General features: G+C 37.2%; 2 protein-coding genes across 3 annotated transcripts; both read right to left on the reverse strand.

Annotated features, from left to right (window-relative positions):
- On the reverse strand, nucleotides 92-8,916 carry LOC109826187 (adenylosuccinate lyase-like). Its single transcript, XM_020393182.1, has 11 exons — nucleotides 8,686-8,916; nucleotides 6,950-7,153; nucleotides 6,277-6,429; nucleotides 5,376-5,591; nucleotides 5,003-5,185; nucleotides 3,299-3,520; nucleotides 2,517-2,633; nucleotides 2,265-2,408; nucleotides 2,014-2,115; nucleotides 1,144-1,212; nucleotides 92-519 (listed from the first exon to the last, which is right to left on the reverse strand). Exons 2-11 carry the CDS (start codon nucleotides 7,136-7,138, stop codon nucleotides 289-291), a joined length of 1,626 nt encoding a protein of 541 aa, XP_020248771.1. The 5' UTR covers nucleotides 7,139-7,153; nucleotides 8,686-8,916; the 3' UTR covers nucleotides 92-288.
- Nucleotides 12,962-17,954, reverse strand: LOC109825073 (inositol-tetrakisphosphate 1-kinase 1). Of its 2 annotated transcripts, none has more exons than XM_020391782.1 (3): nucleotides 17,861-17,954; nucleotides 16,658-17,782; nucleotides 12,962-13,624 (listed from the first exon to the last, which is right to left on the reverse strand). In XM_020391782.1, the coding sequence occupies exon 2, from the start codon at nucleotides 17,738-17,740 to the stop codon at nucleotides 16,703-16,705; it is 1,038 nt and encodes a 345-aa protein (XP_020247371.1). In that variant the 5' UTR covers nucleotides 17,741-17,782; nucleotides 17,861-17,954; the 3' UTR covers nucleotides 12,962-13,624; nucleotides 16,658-16,702. The 2 variants fall into 2 exon arrangements, with proteins under 2 accessions (XP_020247371.1, XP_020247373.1); XM_020391784.1 differs by having other exon boundaries at nucleotides 12,962-13,628.

The following is a 25,965-nucleotide window of genomic DNA, read 5'->3' on the forward strand; positions in this document are numbered from 1 at the left end:
TTTCTAGTTTCTAGCATTTGAAGCCCCTCCTGCTTGCAATTTTCTTCCTCCAGGCCATTAGTAAAAGAACCAAAAATGAAACTGATTGCACTGGCCTAAAGATCACCCGACAATGCTACAAGCTTTTATTCAATTTCATTTTCCTTTTTGTTAATTTACCCTTGCAAGCTTACACAATAATACAAACGCAAACGGTTTTGTGGTATCAACCGCCTTTGCTCATAACGAAAATGCAAAGGGGGAGTAACATGAACCACGAATAGTTCGATTAGTAAAATTTTCATCTCGTCAAAGCCTGAACCCATTCACCAAATCCACATGATCGTCGATAGACTTAGACAACCTCTCTGCTTCTCCAATGTATGACTGGGGAGTCAAATTCAAGAGAACGCTCTTTGCTTCTTCTGGCAATTGCAAGCCGTTAGTGAACTTTTGAATGCTCTCCTTGCTGACAACTCTTCCTCTGGTGAGATCCTTCAGCTTCTCGTATGCCTCTGGGACGTTGTATCTGCGCATAACCTAATGCAAGAAAACAAGAGAGAGTCCATCAGCAACAAGGGTCTCTTTTAATCTTTAATATTTTTGGTTATTTTGATGTTGATTGAGCAAATGATACTCTTGATGGTGTCTCGTTGGCTGATATTATACTTTTATTGGAGGAAATATGGTGATCTCACGATGAAGCAGACTATCGTGCCATGATTTATTGCTAAGGTTGATTATCAAGTTATGGCTCTCGTCTGCTTGAGGGATTATGTTGATTAAATACCTTCATCAGGAGATAGGTGTGTTTCTACCTCAGGCTATGGAAATACATCGTAATAATCAGGCTCTGGTTTATATTGCCAATGGTACAGACTAAGTCTCATGAGAACAAGAAGCATATAAAGGTTGATTGTCACTTCATTATGAAATGATATTGAGCAAAATGTCACTTCACATGTCAATTCAGACAGATAAGTAACGGTTTCGCTAAAACATTACCTTTTTTTGGGGGGGTTGGGGGGAGGAAGGGGAAGGGAAATTTTTGCTTAGATTTAACTAGCTATAAATGACAGGTCTATATAGCAGAAAAAAGAAAAATTATACAAAAGCAGTCATAATAAAGTCTAAAGGAAAGTGCAGTGCACTGTCAGGACTTACTGTTTGTATTGGTTCTGCAAGCACCTCCCACACCTGGTCCAGGTCTTCATTGAGACGAGACTCGTTTACCTACACATGATGGAGAAGGAATAAAGAATTAAGAAACGAAGAGAGTTACAAAGCAGTGTAATTTCATGAGTCTATGTCATTATTAAATATGTAATTTGGAATGAGACATATTGATAGCACTGTGGCAAAAATGTACAATCAAAGTATTATTACTTTAAAATAATGAGCTTTAAACTTCAAACTAATTTGGGCAAGTTTCAGAATAAACTTGATTAAATGTTAACAGTGGAATTGTCTTTATACATCGGTAGCATATTGAGCAAAAAAGGAGCTTTTGCCACTTTTAGATGTATCTTTCTTCGCATCAACTACTAGGACGTACAGACAGAATTTTTTCAAAAGAATCATGCCAGATATCATAGTTATGGATCCCAAATAATAGATCTAAAGGAAATTGAAAAGGATAGCAAAGACATAGTTCATACAATATTTTTGAGGGAAATGGTTAGTACAATTTTAGAAAAGAAATACTTATAGAGAAAAACTTAAACATCCGTAAAAATCATATATATTATTAGATGGATGTAAATTGGATAGAAATTATGTTGACAGCAAGACAAGAATTCATCTTGAAATGGATCCACATTTCTATGATCTTGTAATTCACAGAATTTAGCATCTTGCATTAGTGACGAATTCAAATTCAACATATGCCCAACCTAAATAGCTAAAGCAAGAACAGAACAAACAACATACATGAAGCAAAGAACGACGACAGCGGCACATTTCCTACCAATAACACATCTAGCTTTATATCTAATTCTCTAGTGATAACCATCTCATACAGATTTTACTACAAACCTGAAGCTTCCGGATTCCTTGTAGTGCACTTTTGTATGCCAAGAGAGAATACCCAGATCCAATACCCAAATTCCTCAAAACAGTGGAATCGGTCAAATCCCTCTGTCAATGATTACACATGCAATAAGTATAGTATCACTTTACCAAAATGAGACACTAAGACGTGTTTTTTGAACTGTGATATAGCACTGAACTTCACATTAGGTACTCCTCGAGAACCATGAATAAAGGTGGAAGTAAATGATACACACCTGCATACGAGAGACGGGCAATTTCGAGCTGAGAGCAGATAAAATAGCATTAGCCAAACACAAGTTGCCCTCACTATTCTCAAAATCAATGGGATTAACTTTATGAGGCATAGTTGAAGATCCAATCTCCCCAGCCTTGGTCATCTGGAAAGCAAAATTATCATGAAATTGTTTAGTTCCAAATTGGAAGTTTAGGAGCTAAAATAGGTCCTAATATTTTAGGGGTATAGTGGTCAAGCATAAGAAAGTTACCTGCTTAAAATAACCTAACGAAATATAGCTCCATATGTCCCGATCAAAATCAGTCAGGATGTTATTAAACTGAACAACTGCATTGAAAAGCTTTGCGATATAGTCATGCGGCTCAATCTGCATACGGAGAAAGCAACAGGCTCAGAAAGAGAGTATGCATGCAAGTCAAGTGCCATTCCATTCATAGGCCACATTGACGTAACCTTTCAGACAACACAAACTAACAAAATTATTAGCTGGCGCTGCAATTCCATTATTATTTATGCACTAACTGGTTGGTGTAGAATAGGCTAATTGATAAATGTACTGTAATTCCAAGATAGATGGATAACCTGCAAGTGTATCTACTTATTATCAAGCATGCACGTGATAGTATCTACTTACTATATGAATCACCTTTTGTAAACTCTTGAAACGTGAAATGGCAAAAAAAAACCTACATTTCAGTCACCTGAGTCGATTGCAAAACTCATATTAAAGAAAATCCTGAGGCTCTATTAGTTATACACTTTTACAGTTTGTATAGTTGCCTAAATCTTCACGAGGACTGTTTACTAGTAAACTAGTTCAAGCAGAGAAGGAATACAAGCAGCAGTGTCAAAAAAGTACAGGTAAATAAAGTACTCCTCCCATTAATGAAACCAATCCAAGTCATCCACAAAGAAAAAACCATATCAAAATCGTCTATGCATTACTTAATTACGCAAAAAAAATCCATCAAGCTGAAATGAATCAGATAGGTAAAACCTTGCAAAGAGAAAATTAGAAGTAAATAAACATGCCTGTGTCACGTAAGGGTTGAAACCTAACCCCAAAGAGGTCACGAACTCAGCTGCAACAGTTGGCCAATCAATATCAGGATATGCAACTTTATGTGCATTGTAGTTTCCAACAGCTCCAGCACACTTGCCCAATATTTGCACTTCTGTAAAGGTCTTCCCTACTTCACTTAGTCTAAAAGCAAAATTTGCCATCTCCTTTCCCAAAGTAGTGGGTGAAGCAGGCTACAAAGGGAGTTAGAAGATATCAGAACTAAAACATATAAACCTATTACAAAAGCAAATCATTTATTCCTGTAGCATAACGATGAAAATTATCAATATGATATTTCAGCTGCTTTGAGCAGTCAACTTAGTATATGTCCGCTTCTAATATTGGCCATGTCACTGGTGCGGTACAAGCCGTGGGACCCAACAAGTGTAACGTGTTGTTTGGCTCAATCCACTGCCAAAATCGACTAACCGATGTTACACTTAAATAATTTAAGCCACTTAAATTCTCACTCATTTCCTGATGTTGGACTAAATAGAAGTGTCACAAACACCCCACCTTACATAAGCGACGTCCTCATCGTGACATGACAATTGACACATCCCGGTATCACTAGGCTATGTGGACTCTAGAGGTGGCTCCCACCGCACTCACACAATATAGCACTTAGCCCCGCATAGCACTTAGCTCCACACTTCCGACTCGCAACTGCTCTCATACAATTTGTCACGCCCCGGGCCGCTGGGCCCATTGGTGCAGTACAAGCCGTAGGACCCACCAAGTGTAACACGTTTGGCTCAACCCACTGCCAAAATCAACTAGCCGATGTTACACTTGAGTCTTGGGCTTACCTATTTAAGCAACTTAACTTCTCACTCATTTTCCGATGTAGGACTAAATAAGAGTGTGACAGGCCAGAAAAACAAAGACATGATTATATTATTTATAACCTTCAGATTGAAAAGGATCCATTCAATTTATTTCATAGCATCAAGCTAAAAACTCATGAAGAAAGGAATGTAGAACATGTCCTGCAAATATATATGAACGAAGATAGACAGTATAATCTTTATCAAACCAGTAATTATACATAGCCCCATGTAGAAAATTCCTGAGTTTCAGCACGTAATCATTATTTAATTTTTTCTATATATGCCCCCTTCCCCACCAAAAAAGCTTACTTTTGTATAAAAAAATTCACCGAAATGACCAGCCAGAAATCTTTGAGTTATTTCAACCAAAAAAATCCACCACCAGGACATTAGGGAAAAATTCTTAGTGGAATATTATCCTGTGCACCTTAGATTAAGTTTAACTTTTTAAACCCAAGAGTACTTTGTTTTTCTTTGAGTACTCCCACTTCTCTAATCCTTCTCTAAACGAGCTCTTGTCAGTTGCATCCCTTCTCCATTTGGGATAAATTACATTAAGAATTTAGGATTGCTAAATAAATTAGTTCATGGAAATGAAAAAGAATTTTTCTTTTTCCTTGAAGCTCCTCTGCATTTTCTTAGTATAATAGCTTCTTATTATTATTTTTAAATCAATATATACAATAAACTATGTCCTTCTATGTGTAAACACAAATAAAAGGGAAATATAAGATTTTCAATTATGCTTATATAGCATTAAAGTTTTTGTAGATAACATCTAATCAACAAAAAGTTGGTATTCCATTATAACAAGAGTTGCCTCTCATCTAGAACTGAAAATACCTGTCCATGAGTGCGAGACAACATGGAGATATGAGCATTTTCCTTCGCTAATTTGCATATTGCATTTGACAACTCAATCATCACAGGAAATATGACAGTGTTGAACGCCTCCTTCAGTGACAATGCATGGGCTAAATTATTTATATCCTCTGATGTACAAGCAAAATGGAAAAACTCCAGTACCTAAAAAAGAATTTTGTAGAATCTGATGTCAAATATTAAGCATCAAATGAAATCTTTGAAATCACAGTTAGTCATAGTTATAAAAAGAGGAAGCATAGAGTACCCACAACAAGGAACATCAAAAAGAGGAAGCATAGTTATAAAAAGAGGAAGCATAGAGTACCCACAACAAGGAACATCAAAAACTCACCTCAGCGATCTCAGCATTGGATTGACATTTCTGTTTCAAGAAGTATTCCACTGCCTTAACATCGTGGTTAGTTACTTTTTCAATCTTTTTCACTTCCAGAGCATCAGCTTTGCTGAAGCCACTAACTATACTTTCTAAATAAGACCTGGCATTCTCGCTAAAGTTTTGAAGCTCCTTGATTTTAGGTATTTCTGTTAATTTTAGCAACCATTTTACCTAAAAAAGAATCGCTTCATATTAACATTTTGCGCTAAGTAGCCAACATGAAAATAACTACAGTGGCCAGCTTTGTCAGATCATGATGGGTAATGGAGAAAGAGGTAAACCTTTTTTACTTGTAAGTTACCTCTTTCTCCATTACCCAAGACATGACTACACTATGACAAGTTTTAATGAAGACTGCTACCTATATCAAAGCAGAGGCTGGACGTTTTGTCAGATTGTAAAAGAAAGCACACTAATAAGCATGACCTAAATAAACAATGTTCGATGGACTCATATAGAAACTGCTAATACTACATCATATGCAAATTTATTAGAAGAGGGGTATTATTGTCAGATATGCATATCAAATATAAATATCCCAACGGTTCACAGAACATTTTAGGCACAACTTTAAACCTTTAACTAAGGCTTTAAACCTTTTATCTAAATACCTGAGACATATTATGATTTGTAAGCCAGACGGAACAAGGATATCCAATCAACAACAACAGTTTCTTCATGCTTTACCAGAAACATTTCTTTATCATTCGCTACAAAATGATTGTATAATCTACATTTAAATATGAAACCACTATTCTTAAAAAAACATAATGTAAGACTAACACTGTGCACTGGTGTTGAATAAAAAAATACTTATTAAATATGTATTCTTACAGGAGAATTTAATGAAAATTACCTCCACCATTACACGGTAACGGATTAACCCATATTCACTAAAGAATGGGTGCAAATCCTTGACTTTCTGCAAATATCGGCCATCTAAAGGTGATAAAGCCATAATGCTAAAAGACTCAAGATCAACAACCTCCTCTTCACGATGATGCTCCATCTAAAACATTAAAGTTCACACAGCCAAAACATATTCAACCAGTTGTCCAAATATGAGGAAAATTGAAGAAAAAGGATCACCAAAAAAATTAGATCATTCCGGATCAAACTTAATCATCATTGAAGATTCACAAGCCCAATTATTGGATGGAATACAGCTCACTATAAATTGGGGACTGCCAAAGGATCATCTCAATTTTTTTTTAAAAAATTAAGAACCTGAAATTCAAAATACAACAGTGGAAGCCCTACATTACAAATTCAGAAGAAGAAGAAAAAAAGTGACCTATACCATATGATATTTATTATTTACTAAAAGTTTTATGCTCTATCGCAAAATATTCCCTCCTATAAACTTATAAAAAATCATATCTTTATTCAAAAATCCAAAAGATGCCACTTTTGAGAAACATTTAAGAAATAATCACAAAAAAGCAAAAAACAAGCATGCAGTCAATAAAAGGCAGGGCATGCATTCGTGGAAATTCCCCAGCCAGGGAACCGGGAATGGAGATCTTTACCTTCGTAGTCGTGACTCCTTCTGAACTGCTCAACGAAACCCTAAGTGGTTCGAATCGCCGAGGAGGGGTGGGCTGAATCCGAAACCCTAGCTGGCCTGATCGTCTGCTGATCGAAGACGAAGAGGGAGAGGAGGAAAAGGGTGGCAAGAAAGCGAACGGGGCTCGAGGGGGTGATAAGAGCTTTTCCATAGAGCAGGGCCGTACCTAGAAATTTTGGGGCCCAAGACGAAATATTAGATGAGCAACTGTTACGGGTATAATCAATAATACACGATAAGCAATACAAGTATTTGGAAAAGAATCTAACCACTTTATATAGTTCAACACTTCAATTGGACTATTAATCTCTACTTTTAAAACGAAATATAGGTTGTACGTTCATTTCATTAGCAAGTTCTTTAGTTGAATTCAAAGCAGACATAAAACCATTTTGTCTATAATTTTCTAAATATACAATAAGACCCTTTAATTGATCTATGGCAATATCAATATGCATATCTTTAGATTGTAAGATTTTACTAACTGAATTAACAACAAACAGTATGTCATACCAAATATTCATAGCTAATAAGAATTCAAAATTTTCAGTCTTATAAATTGCTAAGCTATTAGCTTCACTTTTTATCTTTGGATCTTCACTAATTTCTGCTAATTGAATCAAAGCATCTCTTATATTTGGAGCTTGAAATTTTATTGCTTTTAACACTTTCAATTCGACTTTCCCATCTAGTTTGAGATAAAGATTTAACGGATAACTTGCTAATAACAATTAATTTCAAAGAAGAAATACACAATTTGTGAAGGCACGTTAACCAAAAATAACCATAAAATTAAAACAAACAAAAATAAAAAACAAAAGGAGTAAGTTCCAAGTTTAACGTGACTGGTTCACATGGCATTAAATGAAAGCCACACAGATGTCTTCTTCTCACTCTTCTTTCATTAAACCCCTCTGAAGTAACTAGCAAAGCTCTCAACTTTGATCACCATTTGAGATTTCTAAGCCTTTGATCTCAAATTTTTAATCTTTTATTATCTGGGTTTGATCCATTTTCTCAATTTCTGCCATGAATTTCCAAAGCTTGACTGTCAAGAACAGTTCTTGGTTTAAAGAAAGGGGCGTTGGGAGCCGGAACAATGGGATCTTTCGTCAAGGATTGAAGTGCAATTCTAGGAAATATGCGGGTTTGAGAGCAAGTAGGTTTGAGGAGTTGCATTCTCTGTTCTTACCTCAGATGTTACCCAGGAGACCGTAGTAAGTGACTTCCTTTAGAAAAGATTTGATCTTTTTCCCTTTCTTTTGGAATCTAAAGGAAACAAAAGTAAGTGACTTCCTTTAGAAAAGATTTGATCTTTTTCCCTTTCTTTTGGAATCTAAAGGAAACAAAGTTGGCTTCTATAAAACTGAACCCTAAACCCCATCTTTTTCCCTTTCTTTTGGAATCTAAAGGAAACAAAGTTGGCTTCTATAAAACTGAACCCTAAACCCCACGTCTACGCCCAAAATCATCTGTTTCAGTTCGTTTCAGTCCAGATTTCAACCCTAATTTCAACAATAATTAGGAAATCACTCAAATTACGACTCTCCTAAAGCCAGACCAAGATCAAAAATTCAAAATCGAGACGTCAAACCCCATTTTCTATCTAAACATTTAATACCCATATCAGAAATCAAAATCTCAGACGGTTACATGCAAAAATAAATCACGGGTTTGGGAAAAAATCGAAGGAGTTACCAGAAAAATCTCTGTTTTTTTTATCCAGAGAGGCTGGCCGTTGGCGGCGGCGCCGCGGGAGCGGAGGTGTGGCTAGCGGCGGGAGTAGGAAGAGGCGAAGAGCTGGGGGAGACCGGAGCGGAGAGTCGGGAGAGTTTATCAGTTTAATCACTTGATGTTTGAGAGAGGAGGCGGTGGGAGGGAGTGGGAGTAATAAGAGAGAAAGAAATAGGGTTAGGGTTGTTCGGGGTTTAGTGGAGCGAAACCCTAACGCTAGATTTTCAAGGGGGAGGGGGGATTTGTTCGGGGTTTTAGTGGAGCGGGAAAAAGGAGCCGCCTTTCTTTTAGGGCTTGTTTGGATTGAGGGAAATGAGGGTGAAGGGAAGTTAGGGGAACCATTCACCTCAATTCATCTTGTTTGGGAACACTTAGGAGGTGAAGTTAATTCACCCTAGTTCCCCTTGGTTCACCCCCTAATAGTATAAAATTTGTTACCCCCAATTTGGGGTGTAACCAAGAGGAAGGGAACTCCATTCTCTTCCCTTCACTCAGTTTCCCTTAACTTCCCTTCACCACCTCTTACAAATCCAAACAGGCCCTTAAAGAATCGGAGAGAGCGAGGAGCGAGCGCCTTGCTTCATTTTATACGCGTTTCATGTTGAGGTTAGGTTCGGTTCATCAGATATTTTCTTTAAAAAGGAAGGTAAATGATGAATAATCTAAAATAATCAATGCATATAGATTTTTTGCAAAACTTTGTTGTAGGTCCCTTGTGTGCTAGCCAAAGTATCGTTTCGGATCATTAATATTTAGAAATCATCAACCACGGTCATTAATATTATCATTGTCATCAATCTATGTTCTTTTTGCAAACTTCTGTAAAATATTGTTGACGAGATCACATGGCTGACACGTTAGCAAAAATTAGTTGTAAGTTTCATACAAACGTGTATGTTGAACTTGTGATTTCACTAATTTTTTTTGCTGAACATGACAGGGCCAGATCATTGTCACGTCAACAAAATCTGATGACGAATGTAATATTAAGAATAAAATTGCCTCGGGGACCCCAAATAAGAGACTCAGTGGAGACAGATGAGGTGTCCTCCTCTAAATACATGATGCGCTGTTCATGAACAGTACATCATGTATTCCGAGGGGGACACCTCACATGTCCCCCTTGGGTTCCCTATTTGGGGTCCATATAGCAGCACCCTATTAAGAATCACCACAGTTAACTTTTATCAAATATTAAAAACGCTAATAGTATTTGGGTGGTACGTTCCGTTATAAGTGAAAGAAACTTTACTTGTAGAAATAATCAGGTTGTTTTTGGTACGTCAGCTTGCTTACTGCAAAACAAATAGCTCATTTTTCTTTTCTTTTTTCTTTTTTTTCTCCTTTTTTCATTTCTCAAAACTCTTGATACTTATCATAATAATATTTGCATGAGATCCCAAGCTATAGGCACTGTTTCTGAGAAAAGAACAGAATATTAAGCTGATGAAACTTAAGTTAATTCAGGTACTAATGAGCAAAACTTGATATAACAGCTATCACGAAATTCAACAGAACAATAAACTTTTTACTGTCAACAGGTTTTCCCAAATATTTTACTCTTCGAGTTCGAAGCAAACTATGCTCCTTTGAGGCACATTAGAGAAAGAACTAGAGTGATTTTTGTTTCTGCATATTTAGATGTTGCTTTCGCATATTTTGATGTAATTAGAGAAGCAACTGTATTTTTCGGATCTGGATTCTCTCTACTTATGTGATAATTAGAGAGGGTCTAATTCTCTCAATTCTTATAGATGAGATCACGCCACGTAAAATTTCCACCGGATATTTTGATAGTTGTTTTCAAGTGTACTAGTAGTTTCAAGACCGTACGGATGTTAAAGATTGAGAGAGTAGAACAGGACAACAACTAACCGCATCTATATATGTAAAAAACAAGAAATCTATGTTGTGAACAAAAAGAGAACATAACTAAGGCAGAATCGTGCCACCAATACCAGTATATATACCACACAGAGGTTTGTTGATATCTACAGATTCAAGTACCCAGATACTTTATTTCAAAAGGAAAGAACACAGGAATATTGTTCAAATCGCATACCCAGATACTTTACTTCAAGTATTTCAGATGAAAACAAACTATCAAGGAGACGATTGACAGTAGAGGGGGGAAAAACCTGCATGGGGGGATAAATCCAATAATCAAATCCCCCGACTTACAATATAACAGCCGAAGCATTCTGATTCCTGCATGTTGATCACAAATACAAGTACCAGGAGAATACAAAATACATCTTTCAGCCAAAGACGATGCATGCAGGATCCTTAAATGTCAAAACCCATGGAGATGCACGTACCATAGTAGCATTTTTCAAGGTTTCGCGCGAACGCAGAACAAAAGAACTGCTGGAAAAAATAGACATGCAAACAACTAGATTTAGTAAAACCTGTACGTTAATAAATCCACTGAACATCTCCGCAATCAAAAACCTACAGCACTTGGCCATCATTAATCATGCAGAATGAAGATTATCTACAAAATATAAGTTCTGGGAACATCACAACCATCGAGGTTGTACCAAGTCCAACTAAGTGCATAAAATATTTCAAACAATTTACAGAAACAGAAAAGTTCCTGGAAACACCATATCCATCCAAAGCATGCCATATTGACGCAGCCAAAAACCAAAAGAACAACTCGGTGAACAAAATATTTCAAACGATTATGGAAAATATACCAAAAACTATCAGCAAGCAGTTTGTAGCAAGATCTGCATGCAGGCAGAAGTCTCCTACGTGGTCACAGTATGATCGCAAAAGTTCACGCAGAAGGTAAAAGCAACCACTGTATCTCATTCCATCAAAAAAGAAGAAGCAGCAAAAAAAACAAACTGGCCTCAGATTACTTAAAGAATGTTGTCATAATATATTAATAGAAGAATCTCCATGAGTTCTTGACTTTCGGCTAGGAATAAGACCTTCTGCAATACTCTTAAGCTTCAACTGCCACTAGAATTTCAAAACAATCAATTGGCAGAACAGAGCATAGACTTTATTCTTCAAATCAAAGCGAACTCAAATAATGCTAGGTGATGATTTAATATAAAATGTGAATTGCTATAGCTCGGGATTTAGTTGAATCTCAGGTTGCATTTTGGCTCTTTTATGAATCAAATACCATATTAAGGCATCCTTTATTGGTATTAGATTCTTTATGCATACGCTTTAAGAGCCATTATGCATCTATAAATTTCATTTCCTTTTGAGGAAAATTCCAAAATATACTGCTAATTAATCCTAACAAACATCTGAAAGAGCCGAAATTTCCTGCCATAAGGTATGCATCTTTCATGGAAATCCCAATAGTTAGCTAAATATCTTCCAGATAACACTAAATTTAACAGCTCTAGTTATTCTATACTTAGCCCATCAACCACAACATCTTCAAACCTTCTTCATGCTAGGGGGGAAACTGCAAATTTAAGCCTGCTGAAATATGGGCAACAAGTTATTGATTCAAGTCAGATCCTCCTTTCACGTTTTTCATATTTGCTCCAAATTCCTATAAAGACTAGAGAACTCTGGATGCTAATGTTTATTTCCACACAAGTACTCCCAGTACACGAGCTCAAATCCTTTACTGAAGGTTAAAGTTTATCTACCAACAAAAAGGTCTAAAAGTCTTGAGTATGGAAAGAACTTGCGCATTTTTTCTAACTTTATGCAATCATACGAAAATTTGTTATTCAGATCTCTTGTATGAAGTTTCATTCAATAGTTAACATTATTAAAATCGACGAATTAAGTGTTTATATTTGCCAAAAGCAATAACCAGAACTACCAAGTAAGGCGCAAGGCCAAACAAGATTTAGTTCTAGAAGGCAAAACGAGCATAGTTGGATACCCCCTCGATGTAATGCATATTAGTCCATGAAACATAACCAAAATAATCAATGCATGAAAGATGCTGCATAAATGAAATCCAAAAGAATGTAACTAGCTTTTATTCCACTAATAAAAGAACAATTCAAAAGAACTGATATATAATTCACCTCTTCCATCAAACCTATCAGCTCATGATCCATAGAAAGGAAAGTGTATGAAGTATGAACTTACTTCAACAAGAAACCTTAAAAGGAGATGTGAACTCAGCTGGTGATTTGAGCTATTCTTCGAACACTTAGCAACATAAACAATTCCAACTAACAAGCCAGTATAGAAAATACCAAATAGGTTCCTCCCAAAATGGATATGCACTAAAAACAGTAGGCCATAAAAGAACTGAAATATGACGCATCCTCATATACAGCATCAAGAGAAGAAATAAACGGAAAAAAAGGTACAAATTGAAATGCAGAAAATCTTGTCCACTAAAGAAGGCATGTCATCAAAGAATGCCAAATAGATTCCTCCCAAAATGGATATGTACTAAAAACAGTAGGCCATAAAAGAACTGATATTTGACACATCCTCATATACAGCATTAAGAGGAGAAAGAAATTAAAAAAATGTACGAATTGAAATGCAGAAAATCTTGTCCACTAAAGAAGGCATGTCATCAAAGAGCAGAATAGCTGATAAGCATTCAACTATACAGCCAAGGCATGTCATCAAAGAGCAGAATAGCTGATAAGCATTCAACTATACAGCCATTGGATGCGCAAGGTTAATCTTCCTTCAGTTGTAAGTACTAAGAAAATAACGCCTATCATTAGCAAAAATGCAAGAAATTGCAGTATCTCAAGAAAACCTGAACGAAGCTGATGCTTTCAGCCATGAACAATAAACTTGAAACGCTTGCAGATTTCTTATCTTTGTCTCAGGTCCACAGAAGGCTGCCAGGAAAACATCTAGCAGAAGTTCCCAATTTCTTCTCTATCATCGTCAGGATTGTTGCAGATTCTTCCGTCATCATTACCTCCAATTACCAAATCAGACCGGTCTTCCTTGCAAAGAAAAGCATTAGTCAGTGACCATGATCAGATACCCAACTTGACACCATAACTTAAATACACAACATGAAGATCAACATGATTTCTTTATCTCAATCCACATTAACCTGACAACCACGTGATCTACATCTTGTTCAAGCAAAATCCTACAAATCCTACTGGCTGCCAAATGTATAACCTTATAATACTTGACCCCAAAACACTCAAACAAATCTCAATGATTTTGCTTCTACAGAGCAGCAAATGCCATCGTTCACCTGCAGAAATCATGGATGCTTCTTGACCTGTAAAACTATGCTCTAGAACTCTCCATAGAGCAGCAAAAAGGATGTTATGCTCATCGAAAGTTCCTGTAAGTTCTCCTTAAAGCTCATCTTCCGAAAGTCTGCTAATAGAAAAGGATAGCTTCACACACCTTGCAGCATCATAAATCACTCTGACTACAGGTGAGCCGATCAGGGAGCTGGGGAAGAAAGGGGATGGATGTGATCCATCAAATGTTCCATCATGTGGTTGGGTCTAGAAGACATGCAAGAGAAAAGAGGATCCGATCTTTCCAAGTTGGATCTAGAAGAAAAGTAACTAGAACACCCTGATTATAGGCGCACAAATCTTGAAGCAATAAAAGGCGTCAATGAAGCATATAGATATTCTAATCAGGGACCTCTCCCTCGCCTTCCCTACCTCCCTCCCTTGTTAGGAGCTCCAGCAGCACGAAAGAATTCAAAGAAACAAAGGAATGTGGCACTCCAATAAGAAGTATATATACGTATATATATTATAATATATATATATATATTAATATATATATTATATATATGATAATATATATATGATATATGAAAAATAGGTATTGCTTGGGTAAGTGAGGTGGCAAATCAACCTGTCCACTCATTCAATGTGGAACAAATTCATGATGAAGTGGTGAGTAGGATGGGGATGTGACACATCACTTACCAAGGCAAAATTTGTGCTTGGTACCTAAAAGCATACACTTTCGTCTCTCTCTCTCTCTCTCTCCCTCTCTCGCTCTTCTCTCTCTCATATCCTCTCGTCTCTCTCTCTCTCTATATAATATATATATAATATAATATATATATAATACTATATAATATTATATATCAACCTTTTGAGATCATGCACTATAATTACATCTTTCCAGATAACCCAACCACTGGAACGAACTTTGAAAAATCATACCCTCTCCCTCTCCCTCTCTATTTGCAAACCCAAATATCTGGTAGAACATTTATTCCCCAACCTTCAAATCAATTATCCCAAATCATAACCACCTAATCAACTTTCTTTAACCTCAATATCCACATTGAAACTTCTCACGGCACAAAAAGTATAAATAAGAAAGAAAATTTCCTGCCATCCTCTCTCTTGCTGCATTTACCACAATCCAGACAATGCCAGGATGTCTCTGTAATAAGTTCTTAAGAGGAATTTATGAGGGTGCAAGCTACGTGAAAAAGTGAATGTACCTTCCTACACAAGGGCTATCCAAAACCCCATTATTGTGTCTAACGAACAAATTTCATAAATGGAGGATATAGTCTAGACAATGACAATAGGGTATGGCGTGAAAAGCTTCAGCAAGAAAAGTGTTCATTTATTCAACTTCGGAATTTGACCTTATGTTGGGTGTTAAACTGAATGCAGATCATTCAGTAAAAGATTTTGGAAGCTCCCAATTTTTTTACAAGCTTAACTTTGTTGTTTCAATTCTAAATACACACTGGACTTGTTCGGAAATTGAAAATGTGATATTAAAAAGTATAAATGTCAAAGAAGTGGACATTTATGTACCTGCTCTCCCTCCAGAAAATGGTGAGTGGATAGTTTCCTAAAACTTTCCTTGGAGACTGACTTCAGCAAGCAACTAGTGTGCTTATTGGCCCCAACATAATCCATGGCCCCCTACTCTGTTAATTGTGACCTTCTAGCCAGTAAGGTTTGTGGGTGGAGTCAGAAAATGAAGCTACTAAGTTCACGATGGCTATGGACAATGATGATACCAAAAACAACAACAACAACAACAACAACAATTTTTATTATAATAGGGGATAAAAATGCAGTGCAAATACACACCAATAATAAGAACTTTTGGAAGAGATAAGATAGTGTTTTGGTTTCCATATGATGCAGAAACATGTCAGAAATGGATAACACTTCCAATTGTCTAACATCCCTTTGCTTATAGTTATAACCCTATGTGGAACCTCACGTGCATGTGGATTCACCCAAAACTTATCATTGTTTACTCCATGTGCACCATTGTCTTTGTTTAATGAAACTTTGCACAGCTGTTACTATTGTCATTGTTTACTCCTTGTGTACCACTTTAACATATTACGTGAACTTTGTAGGTCAACATAGCTTCTAAGAGACAGTAAAACACTATAGCAAAACCCCCCATAATCCATTGGATAGCCTTTCTAGAAACTACTATAATCAGAGTATGAAAGAACAAACAGGAAAAAGAAGGATCAGATCACGCCAAGTAGAAAGTATGGCCAAAATCCAAAAGCACCGGACATGCTTACTCTTTGACCAATTCTCTAGAACTCATATAATTATAGGTTGATCAATTATCTAATTATTAGCTGGAATTTAAATATAAATGCCTGCCATATTGTCTTACAAAAACAGTAACAAATGGCAAAAATTAGCAACTCACTTGTATTTCTCATTTTGAGATCAAAGAGGAACGTTAACATAAGTACTAAAGGAGAAGGCGAGGCAGCTAAAATTATCTAGTCAATTTGTCATGTTACCAGAGAGTAAAACAGCCACAAGCGTTGAACTAATCAACATTCATGCGTACAACACATCCTCTACTTCCATCTAAGTGTTGATAAAACAAAAAGAACTACCTATTGTCTGCATGGAAGAATTTACAGTGTCTGCATGAGAACAACGAATGCAGCTGATACTTATTCAGCAACACACGACAACTCAAAATAGCACGCAGATGGGTTGTTGTCATCATCGCAGATCACAAAGGGTGCAAAGAGTACCTTTCAAGAGCTTAACAAAACAGGCACCTCAGCACAATTCTTCACTTATTCCCCACCATCACAGTTATTGGTGCTCAGGACCTTCTCCTCATTGTCGTCATGATCCTCATCAATCTCCGAATCCAATTCCAGCCTATCCTGCTCCTCTTTCTTTCGCACAATATCCCAAAAGAAATCCGTCAACACAGTCTCGTATGATGGCATTTTCGCATACCCAGGAAAGTAATTAATATCAATCACAAAGTAATGGTTTCCAACTTTCACATCCCTAATCATATCAAAATTAAAAAGGTGCAGAACCGTCACTCTCCTCAACCCTCTCGCAATCTCTGTTACAAAACTCAACGGGGGCATCTCAGCCTCCTCCAAATGCTCATAATACTTCTTCTCTCTCCGATCCTGAGTCGAAATATTAGACACCTGCGAGAACGTCATCGACCCCTCAGTGCTCTCCAACTTCTCCTCCGAAACATCTGGAAGCGACTTCCTCCTCACACACTTCACATAGTCCCCAACAACATAAACCTTGAAAATAACCCCGCCATGATTCACAAACTCTTGGAGAACGAGAGGAGGTTTCAGCTTCAAAAGACCAGCACGATGATAAACAAGCGACATCTTGTGACTCTTGGCACTCCCATCGGCCACCAAAGGCTTGGCAATCACAGGAAATCTTAGGGCATCAACAGCACTGGAATCAGAAAGCGCGATCGAATCATAAACCACGACCTGGCTCGGGATCCCAAACGTATCATCACTGTCCTGAGGGATCTCGAGCTCGGACACGACCTGCAACATCGAGATCCGATTGTGTAACCTCTCAATCGCGTTAGGGCGATCAATGATGGGGACATTAGGGTTCTTGATCGCGAATTCTTGAAGCTGAAACTTCCAATCATCGCCATAGAGCTTGTGGAGCACGCAATCGAAGGGGCCCTGCTTCAATAGGGGAATCGAAGGATCGATTTGGACGAGATCGATCCCTCGATCTCGAGAGAGATTCACAAGGGAGGGTTGGATAAAGCTGTTCTTTTTCTTGGGAGCGAGAGCGTAGCCTATTCGATATCTCACGGATTCCTCCATGGCGAGCGAGCGTCGATGAGTCCGTCGTCGATCTCAGATTGCCTGCAAGAATCAGCCACATTATTAGGTCGAGAATGGGGAGGGAATTTGGGGATTTGGAATTCTAGGGTTAGGGTTTACCGAAAAAATAACATAAAACGAAGAAACTAGGGTTTCCTTTTTCTTTTCTTTTTTCTTGAGAAATTAAATGGATAAACGAGAGCAGCTGGCGAAAGCGCCGAGAGAGAAGAGAGGAGGACGATCAGAGGCGAGGGGATTTTATAGCTCGACTCGAGGTGTGGTCACCGCAAGGTGAGGTTATCGCTACCTGATCTTTTCTGTGACGTGGACTGAAGGCGAGGGACACGTGGCAATCCGACGGATCAACTACGTCGAGCACCGTAACAGCTGAAACGGACGGTTGGATTTCGCCCTACGGGATCGACTGTAGAGATTTGTTGGGGGGGAGAGCAGCTCGGCACTGGTGGCGGGTTACTGTAGGACACGTGGGACGATAACAACTGTTTGATTGTGAGCCAACGGCGATGGGAGGGCACGTGAGCAGGGAGGTAGGGGGGCCCCGCGAGATTCTTGGGCGCGAGAGGTAACCGTTAATTTTCTAGGCTGTCTTCTGTTTTCTACGGGATCCGGTGGGGAGACGTGGCGTGTGTTTTGGGTACGTGGCATTATTCGAGAGGGGTTGTACGATGTTTCACTAGGCGAATCTTGATTCGGATTGGGTAAAAGAGTTCGGATTTTTTACGAGTTGAGATTCGCATCCATTAGGGATACCCGGATAGCTCCGTTTTGACGCCAAGGGGGCTGTTTGGTTGCTTTCCACCATTTTTCAAGTCCAATATTTCTTTACTTTTTGGTGTTTCTTCTACTGTCATGCAAAGTTATTTAGGGGATGTTTGGTTCGCTATTATAAGGGGTGGAAAACTCAGAAAACCCCTCCACGTCAGTTTTTTTGTTTCCGTCCATTTCTTTGTGCCGCTTTGGTTCGCTCGTATGGAAGAGGGAAAACTCTGTTGAAATCGCCGCCAGCTCAGATTTTTTTCCCTCTCCAATTTCCTTCCTCAACCAAGTGAAATTGATGAAAACTCTGTCACGTCAGATTTTTTTCCTTCTCTGCTTTGGTTACAAAAGTTTTTCTTTTTTTTCTATGCGAACCAAACACAAGAAAAATAAATACATTGGTTTCTCACCATTTTTTATGTGCGAACCAAAGCAAAACAATCTATTTCTTGAAAAAGTTTGAAAAACTCAAAACTTATATTTCTTTACATGGAATTGCATTTCCCTATATCAAGGAAACGAACCAAACAACCCCTTATTGTGTTTGTTTTGCAAAAAATATGGAGGATAATTAATTTCCACTACTTTTCATTTGTTTGGTTCAATTTGAAAAGAGAAGAAAGCAGTTGATACATGAGTGGATTCCATCATTTCTTAGTGTTTGTTTCAAACTAAAAAATGAAAAAAACTTGATTGTGGTCACTATGGTGTGATTACCATCCATATAAGATAAAATTATTAGCAACAAAAGTTGAGGGGTTAACTTGCTTTCCATCGCACAAAAAGTGTGACTATTTGAGAGAGAAAATTCAAAACATTTAAAGATGTGAGGGAGTTATTTGCAATAATTGTTTAAAGATTTGAGGTAGTAAACTTTGAAGGTGTAATATGAACCCCCGGATACTATAGAAAAAGCTTATATTATGCTCAGTTTTGGTCTATGTCGTCATGATATGCCTCGCCATGAAACCTATAACAACAATGTTGGTTGCATGTATTGCATCGCCAATTGATTACTAGTATAAACTTTGGTTACATACATTAAAAAAGACCATCATCATAGCATAATATCACATTACCAATGTCATAACAACCATTTCAATCAACTAATAACAAATATTCACAATCTTACTAAATGCCAAGTCATATAACCAAGAACCAACGACCAAATGTCCCTACAAACGTGGCAATCTGAAGAATCAAGTTATATAACCGAATAAGATAGCTACCACATGTAACCAGTAGCCAATAACAGAAATGGCAATTTGAAGAATCAATATGTATAACCAAGAAACAAGAGCCAAGTTCATGGAGAACACTTGAAGAATCAACTAGAGTTATTGACAATGCTAACATTTATAGAGAGAATGCATAAGCCAAGCACACATCGAGCTAGCCTTTTCAAACAATAAACATGCTGAGACAAGAGTCAAAGCATAGAAGGGAAGTATTGGTCCTGCAGAGACTAGTATATACAACATGCAACAGAAACCAAGACTAAGACCAGGACTGAATCCAATACCAAGGTCATCCAAGTTGCAAACCAAGACTGAAACCAAATCTGAGACCAATAATAAAACCAATATAGAAACCATCCAAGTCACAAACCAAGACTAAAAATATAACGTAATCAATAAGCTTACAAGTACATCGATCGCTAGCATGTAATGCACAAAAATATGCACAGAAGCTTCAACCTCTTACCATGTTCTAGTGCACACAAAAAAAAAATTTAAACCAAGACTAAGCCAAGGACACAACTTCCAGCATCTAATAGAACAGAACAAAATGCTTAGCAACAAGCAATCAATTGGCTGCAAATTCAGAGCCAAACACACAACTATGTACACAACTATTTATGTTCTTGAAACCAACAGAACAGAGCTTTGCAAATTACAGCTAGAGCCTCCAAATCAAAAATTTTGTGTAAAAAAAGCAAACTGGAGCTATGAAGACTATTTCAAAAACTCTATGAAAGTATCAAAAAGTGCAAACCAAGGCTGAAATCAAAACTGAAACCAAACCAAGACTGAAACTAAGGCATCAATTTATGCTCTATTTCTGGTTATTGTTTAAGCATTACATAGGGCATGTTCACCTCATATTATAATGCATCCAAGCAATTAGTATGGGAAAGTGGAACCCCTTGTCTTTCTTTGGTTTTCAATTCGTGTCATCTCCAAGATGATTTTTGCATATGCATAAACTTTAAAACCTACAAATTTGTCCTACGTGAACATTATCATAATCATTTTACGTAATGATTGATTAATTATTTTGTTCAGTTCTTATTTGCAGTATGATTTGTCTGCCAAATTGTTCAGTCAAGAATTAAATGTCGAAACGGGCAGAAAACTAAACTTCGCCATAGAGACTATATGCCTATTAATGACAGGTATTGTTACATTCCTAAAATATGCTAAATGTTTGCAACTAGGATAAAGAAGAATACACTTATCTATGCAAACACAAAAGAACAATAAGTGTTATGTAATATGTTTAGCTTGTAGTTATGAATTAAAAAATGAAAGTATGATAGCAGCAGTCTACATATCTGCAGATGTAAGAGCAAGCATAACAAATTAATAATCATGTGTTGATTGGCATGCATGAGGTTCATCTTCCACCGACTAATCTTCGAGTTTTTAATGCAAGCAAAACTATTTTCGTCGTGTCATTTATCTTGAAGCTAACCATGATGCTAGCTATTCCGTGCAAAACCCACAAATCATACACACCGCAACCCCAAAACCCCAAGAAACAAACCCATCCTATGAGGAATTTCATCAAACGGTGAGAATGCAAAATTAGCAGGAGAAGATTTTACCGCCATGCAAAAGATTCTCTGAGTAACCATCTCCCATCTTTCATAAAATAGAGAATCCTCTCACCAACAAATTTGTTTGCCAATAATTCAGTCTTACAGATCAAGATAAGCGAAAACCCATCAATAATTCCCTAGAAAACCAGAACAGAGATCTATGAATCTATGATTATACATGACAATAAACCGCGTTTATTATTGTGTATAGAAGCTTTTCAGATATCTGAACGGTAAAAAGCCATGCAAAGGGTACGCATAGAATTCGTCACGCGCAACATCGAGCTGCCTTTAAAAAAGGGAAAATTTGCAAAATAGACCATTTTTATGAAATATATAGCGAAATAGACCACTTTGAAAAATAAAATAGACCATTTTTATGAAATATATAGCGAAATAGACCACTTTGAAAAATAATTAGCAAAATAGACCTCTTTTGAAAAATATATAGCGAAATAGACCACTTTGAAAAATAATTAGCAAAATAGACCTCTTTTGAAAAAAAGAGGTTGATTTTGAAAAACAATGCTCAGAAAACATACGGGACTACTAGTCCCGTATGTTTATAGCCAACTAATCACGGATTAGTGACTCAGAAAACATACGGGACTACTAGTCCCGTATGTTTCCTGAGCTGTTTTACAAAATAGACATCTTTTTTGCCTGTTGGCCAAAAATATATATATTTTTCTAAGGGAAAATTTGCAAAATAGACCGTTTTTAAAAAGTAATTAGCGAAATAGACCACTTTTGAGAGTAATTAGCAAAATAGACCTCTTTTTTCCTCCAAGAATTGTGCCGTATTAAAATTAGCCAAGCTTGCTTGGAGAATTTGGATAAAAGAATTCGTATTCCTACAACAAGTTGAGATTCGCACCCATCATCGGGTCGAAAAGTCTGGGGTGGCATTTGCTCGTTGACTGGGCCCCACCATCGGTGCGCACGAAACGGTTTGAAAAACTTTAGTCCGTCACCATCTTCCTGACCCGCTTAAAAACTAGAACGACTCTTGGGAGACTCGGGCTCCTTCTGAAGTCTTTAAGTCCACGAAGTGCATTATCGTAGTCTGAAAGTTTCTTCATTAGAGCGATTTATAAAAGGGAAAATTGCTTGGAGGAACCAAATAAAATTGGGTTATGCATCCCCACCCTCCAACTAGAGTCAACCACTTGGGGGCACCTTGACCCAAGTTTTCATGCTTTTACACCCCAAACTCACTGCCCAAGAAATCCAATTCCCAAATTACCCTTCTTCCCAAGTTAAAACCCATTACTTTCCTCCTCAATCTGGCCCAAGACCTCCCCCTCCCCCACCACCGCCGACGCCTCCACCCCTACGCCACCGTGTCATTGCCAACGACTCCTCGATCTTCTCATTTTTCTTCAGCGGGCGAGAGATCGGATCTCAAGCGAATTTCACGCTCTCCGACCCGAATCCGATAAAACTCCCAGGGGTACAATTCGACCTCCTCTCATTTCTCCATTGATTTAGCTTTTCTTCTCCGTCTATGATTCTGGGTTGCGGATCTTGAGCAATGCGGGACGGATCTGGGAGCACCCTTTTATCCATTCCGTTGAACTTTTGAATGAATTTTGTTGTTTGGTTAGGATAATTTGGATGCTTGATGGGGGTTTCTTGATTAATTGGAATTTGTTTGGTTCTAGTCGTAGCTGTTAGCTTTTGGTTCTTTCTTGATTACCTAGGGTTTATTTTGCTGTGAAATTTATAAGATTGCTAAATTTCTTTCTGCGAAAAATAATCAATTTTGTGTTTTACGGCCAGATCCAATGGAAAATTTTGTTTCTTTGCTAAAGAATTTTGATGTAAAACTAGGAATTGAAGAAGTCTTCACTGGGTCCGAGCATTTCATGGAATTATGGTGAATTATTCATTATAAAAATAGAGGATCTAGTGTAATGTCACTTTAACCACTGAGGATTATTTTCTGGGTTAAAAAGAAATGAACTTTATCTGTAATTTTATCCAATTACTGTTAGTCAATAGTTTTCCCCAATTGCAAGATATTGATTTGGGACTCATACTTCTCTTGCTCTTGTTTTCTTAAATATTTATTTATTGTTTCGTGTTATAGGTATTTGGCAATTTAGTCTAGGTCAATTCTGCAAATTTTACGAGTTCTGATTGTTGTTATTTGGTCAGCAGTAAGAGAAGAAAAATTTGTAACATTGAAGGCACTCATTCTTGTTGGAGGATTTGGAACCCGTTTGAGGCCGTTGACGCTCAACGTTCCAAAGCCGCTCGTTGATTTTATGAACAAACCCATGATCTTGCATCAGGTATAAATGCTTTGCCCCGTCTATATGAATCATACTTTGGTTGTGTTAATGAATAATGAAGTTTGATGTTAAATTTTTTTAAATTTCAGGTGTTAGAAGTTAGTCAACAAGCCTTGATGGGAGAGGAATTAACGAAAAACCCTTGCTTTGTGAAGTATGACAAGCCATCTTAGAATTGCTCCAGATGTCCTTTTATGGAAGTCAACTTGCTTATGTGACATATGCTGGTTTCATGTGACATATAACGGTTTTAACCCACTAAGACCCAGGAATCAATAACTCATCCTTCAAATACTCTGACACTCCTCTTCACCTTCAACTCAAACTCTCCCTTTTCACCATTCCACCCCTGCAATCGCGTGCAAAATCCCCGGCAGATTGTGTCAAAATACTCCGACACTCCTCTTCACTGTATCATATGTCACACAGAACACCAAAATATCACATAATAGTAGCATATGTCACATAACAACCATAATTTTGAGCTTTGAATTAATAGAGTAATAAAACTTTTTCGCACTTCGATCTAAATAAATTTACATCAATACTTAGTACCCAAACATAGATAAACATGCCAAAGATAAACCAAATCAAATCCAATTATTCAAACACCTCCAAAATATTTGTAGGACAATCCACTTTTAGACCTTCCCCGCTTCCCAATAGCAGAAATATCATATACAACACCCAAATATCACATACAACACCCAAATCTGTCGGGGATTTTGCACGTGATTGCAGGGGTGGAATGGTGAAAAGGGAGAGTTTGAGTTGAAGGTGAAGAGGAGTGTCAGAGTATTTGAAGGATGAGTTATTGATTCCTGGGTCTTAGTGGGTGAAGAAGAATAGGGGGATGATGATGAAGGAGAATGTGGAATTACTCTATTAGATCTAAATATCACATGCAATAAATTACAGTCATGTGTCATGTATAAACAAATTACAGCCATGTGACAAATAAGCACATTCACTATCAACAAATTACAGTCAAATATCACATACAACACTCAAATGTCACGTATAAACAACAAATGTCACAAACAACACCCAAATATCACAAATTACAGCCAAATGTCACATACAACACCCAAATATCACGTATAAATAGCAAATGTCACAAGCAACACCCAAATATCACGTATAAATAGCAAATGTCACAAGCAACACCCAAATATCACAAATTACAACCAAATATCCATACAACACCCAAATATCATGTATAAACAACAAATATCACAAGCAACACACAAATATCACATACAACACCCAAATGTCACGTATAAACAACAAATATCGCAAGCAACACCCAGATATCACAAATTACGGCCAAATATCCATACAACACCCAAATATCATGTATAAACAACAAATATCACAAGCAACACACAAATATCACATACAACACCCAAATGTCACGTATAAACAATAAATATCACAAGCAACACCCAAATATCACATACAACACTCAAATATTACATACAACAGCAAAATGTCACGTATAAACAACAAATGTCACATAAAACAACATATGTGACATAAAACCGTTATATGTCACATGAAACCAGCATATGTCACATAAGCAAGTTGACTTCCATAAAAGGACATCTGGAGCAATTCTAAGATGGCTTGTCATACTTCACAAAGCAAGGGTTTTTCGTTAATTCCTCTCCCATCAAGGCTTGTTGACTAACTTCTAACACCTGAAATTTAAAAAAATTTAACATCAAACTTCATTATTCATTAACACAACCAAAGTATGATTCATATAGACGGGGCAAAGCATTTATACCTGATGCAAGATCATGGGTTTGTTCATAAAATCAACGAGCGGCTTTGGAACGTTGAGCGTCAACGGCCTCAAACGGGTTCCAAATCCTCCAACAAGAATGAGTGCCTTCAATGTTACAAATTTTTCTTCTCTTACTGCTGACCAAATAACAACAATCAGAACTCGTAAAATTTGCAGAATTGACCTAGACTAAATTGCCAAATACCTATAACACGAAACAATAAATAAATATTTAAGAAAACAAGAGCAAGAGAAGTATGAGTCCCAAATCAATATCTTGCAATTGGGGAAAACTATTGACTAACAGTAATTGGATAAAATTACAGATAAAGTTCATTTCTTTTTAACCCAGAAAATAATCCTCAGTGGTTAAAGTGACATTACACTAGATCCTCTATTTTTATAATGAATAATTCACCATAATTCCATGAAATGCTCGGACCCAGTGAAGACTTCTTCAATTCCTAGTTTTACATCAAAATTCTTTAGCAAAGAAACAAAATTTTCCATTGGATCTGGCCGTAAAACACAAAATTGATTA

The sequence above is a fragment of the Asparagus officinalis genome, chromosome 10 (genome assembly GCF_001876935.1).
Source record: "Asparagus officinalis chromosome 10, Aspof.V1, whole genome shotgun sequence".
Taxonomy (NCBI): domain Eukaryota; kingdom Viridiplantae; phylum Streptophyta; class Magnoliopsida; order Asparagales; family Asparagaceae; genus Asparagus; species Asparagus officinalis.

What these genes read in the sequence shown, in the direction of transcription:
- LOC109826187 (XM_020393182.1), bottom strand. Translation starts at nt 7,138, where the DNA reads ATGGAAAAGCTCTTATCACCCCCTCGAGCCCCGTTCGCTTTCTTGCCA. An exon ending in AAGGAGTCACGACTACGAAG is followed by an intron (nt 6,430 to 6,949) that starts GTAAAGATCTCC and finishes TTAATGTTTTAG; the next exon opens with ATGGAGCATCATCGTGAAGA. An exon ending in CCAATGCTGAGATCGCTGAG is followed by an intron (nt 5,186 to 5,375) that starts GTGAGTTTTTGA and finishes ATTCTTTTTTAG; the next exon opens with GTACTGGAGTTTTTCCATTT.
- LOC109825073 (XM_020391782.1), bottom strand. Translation starts at nt 17,740, where the DNA reads ATGGAGGAATCCGTGAGATATCGAATAGGCTACGCTCTCGCTCCCAAG.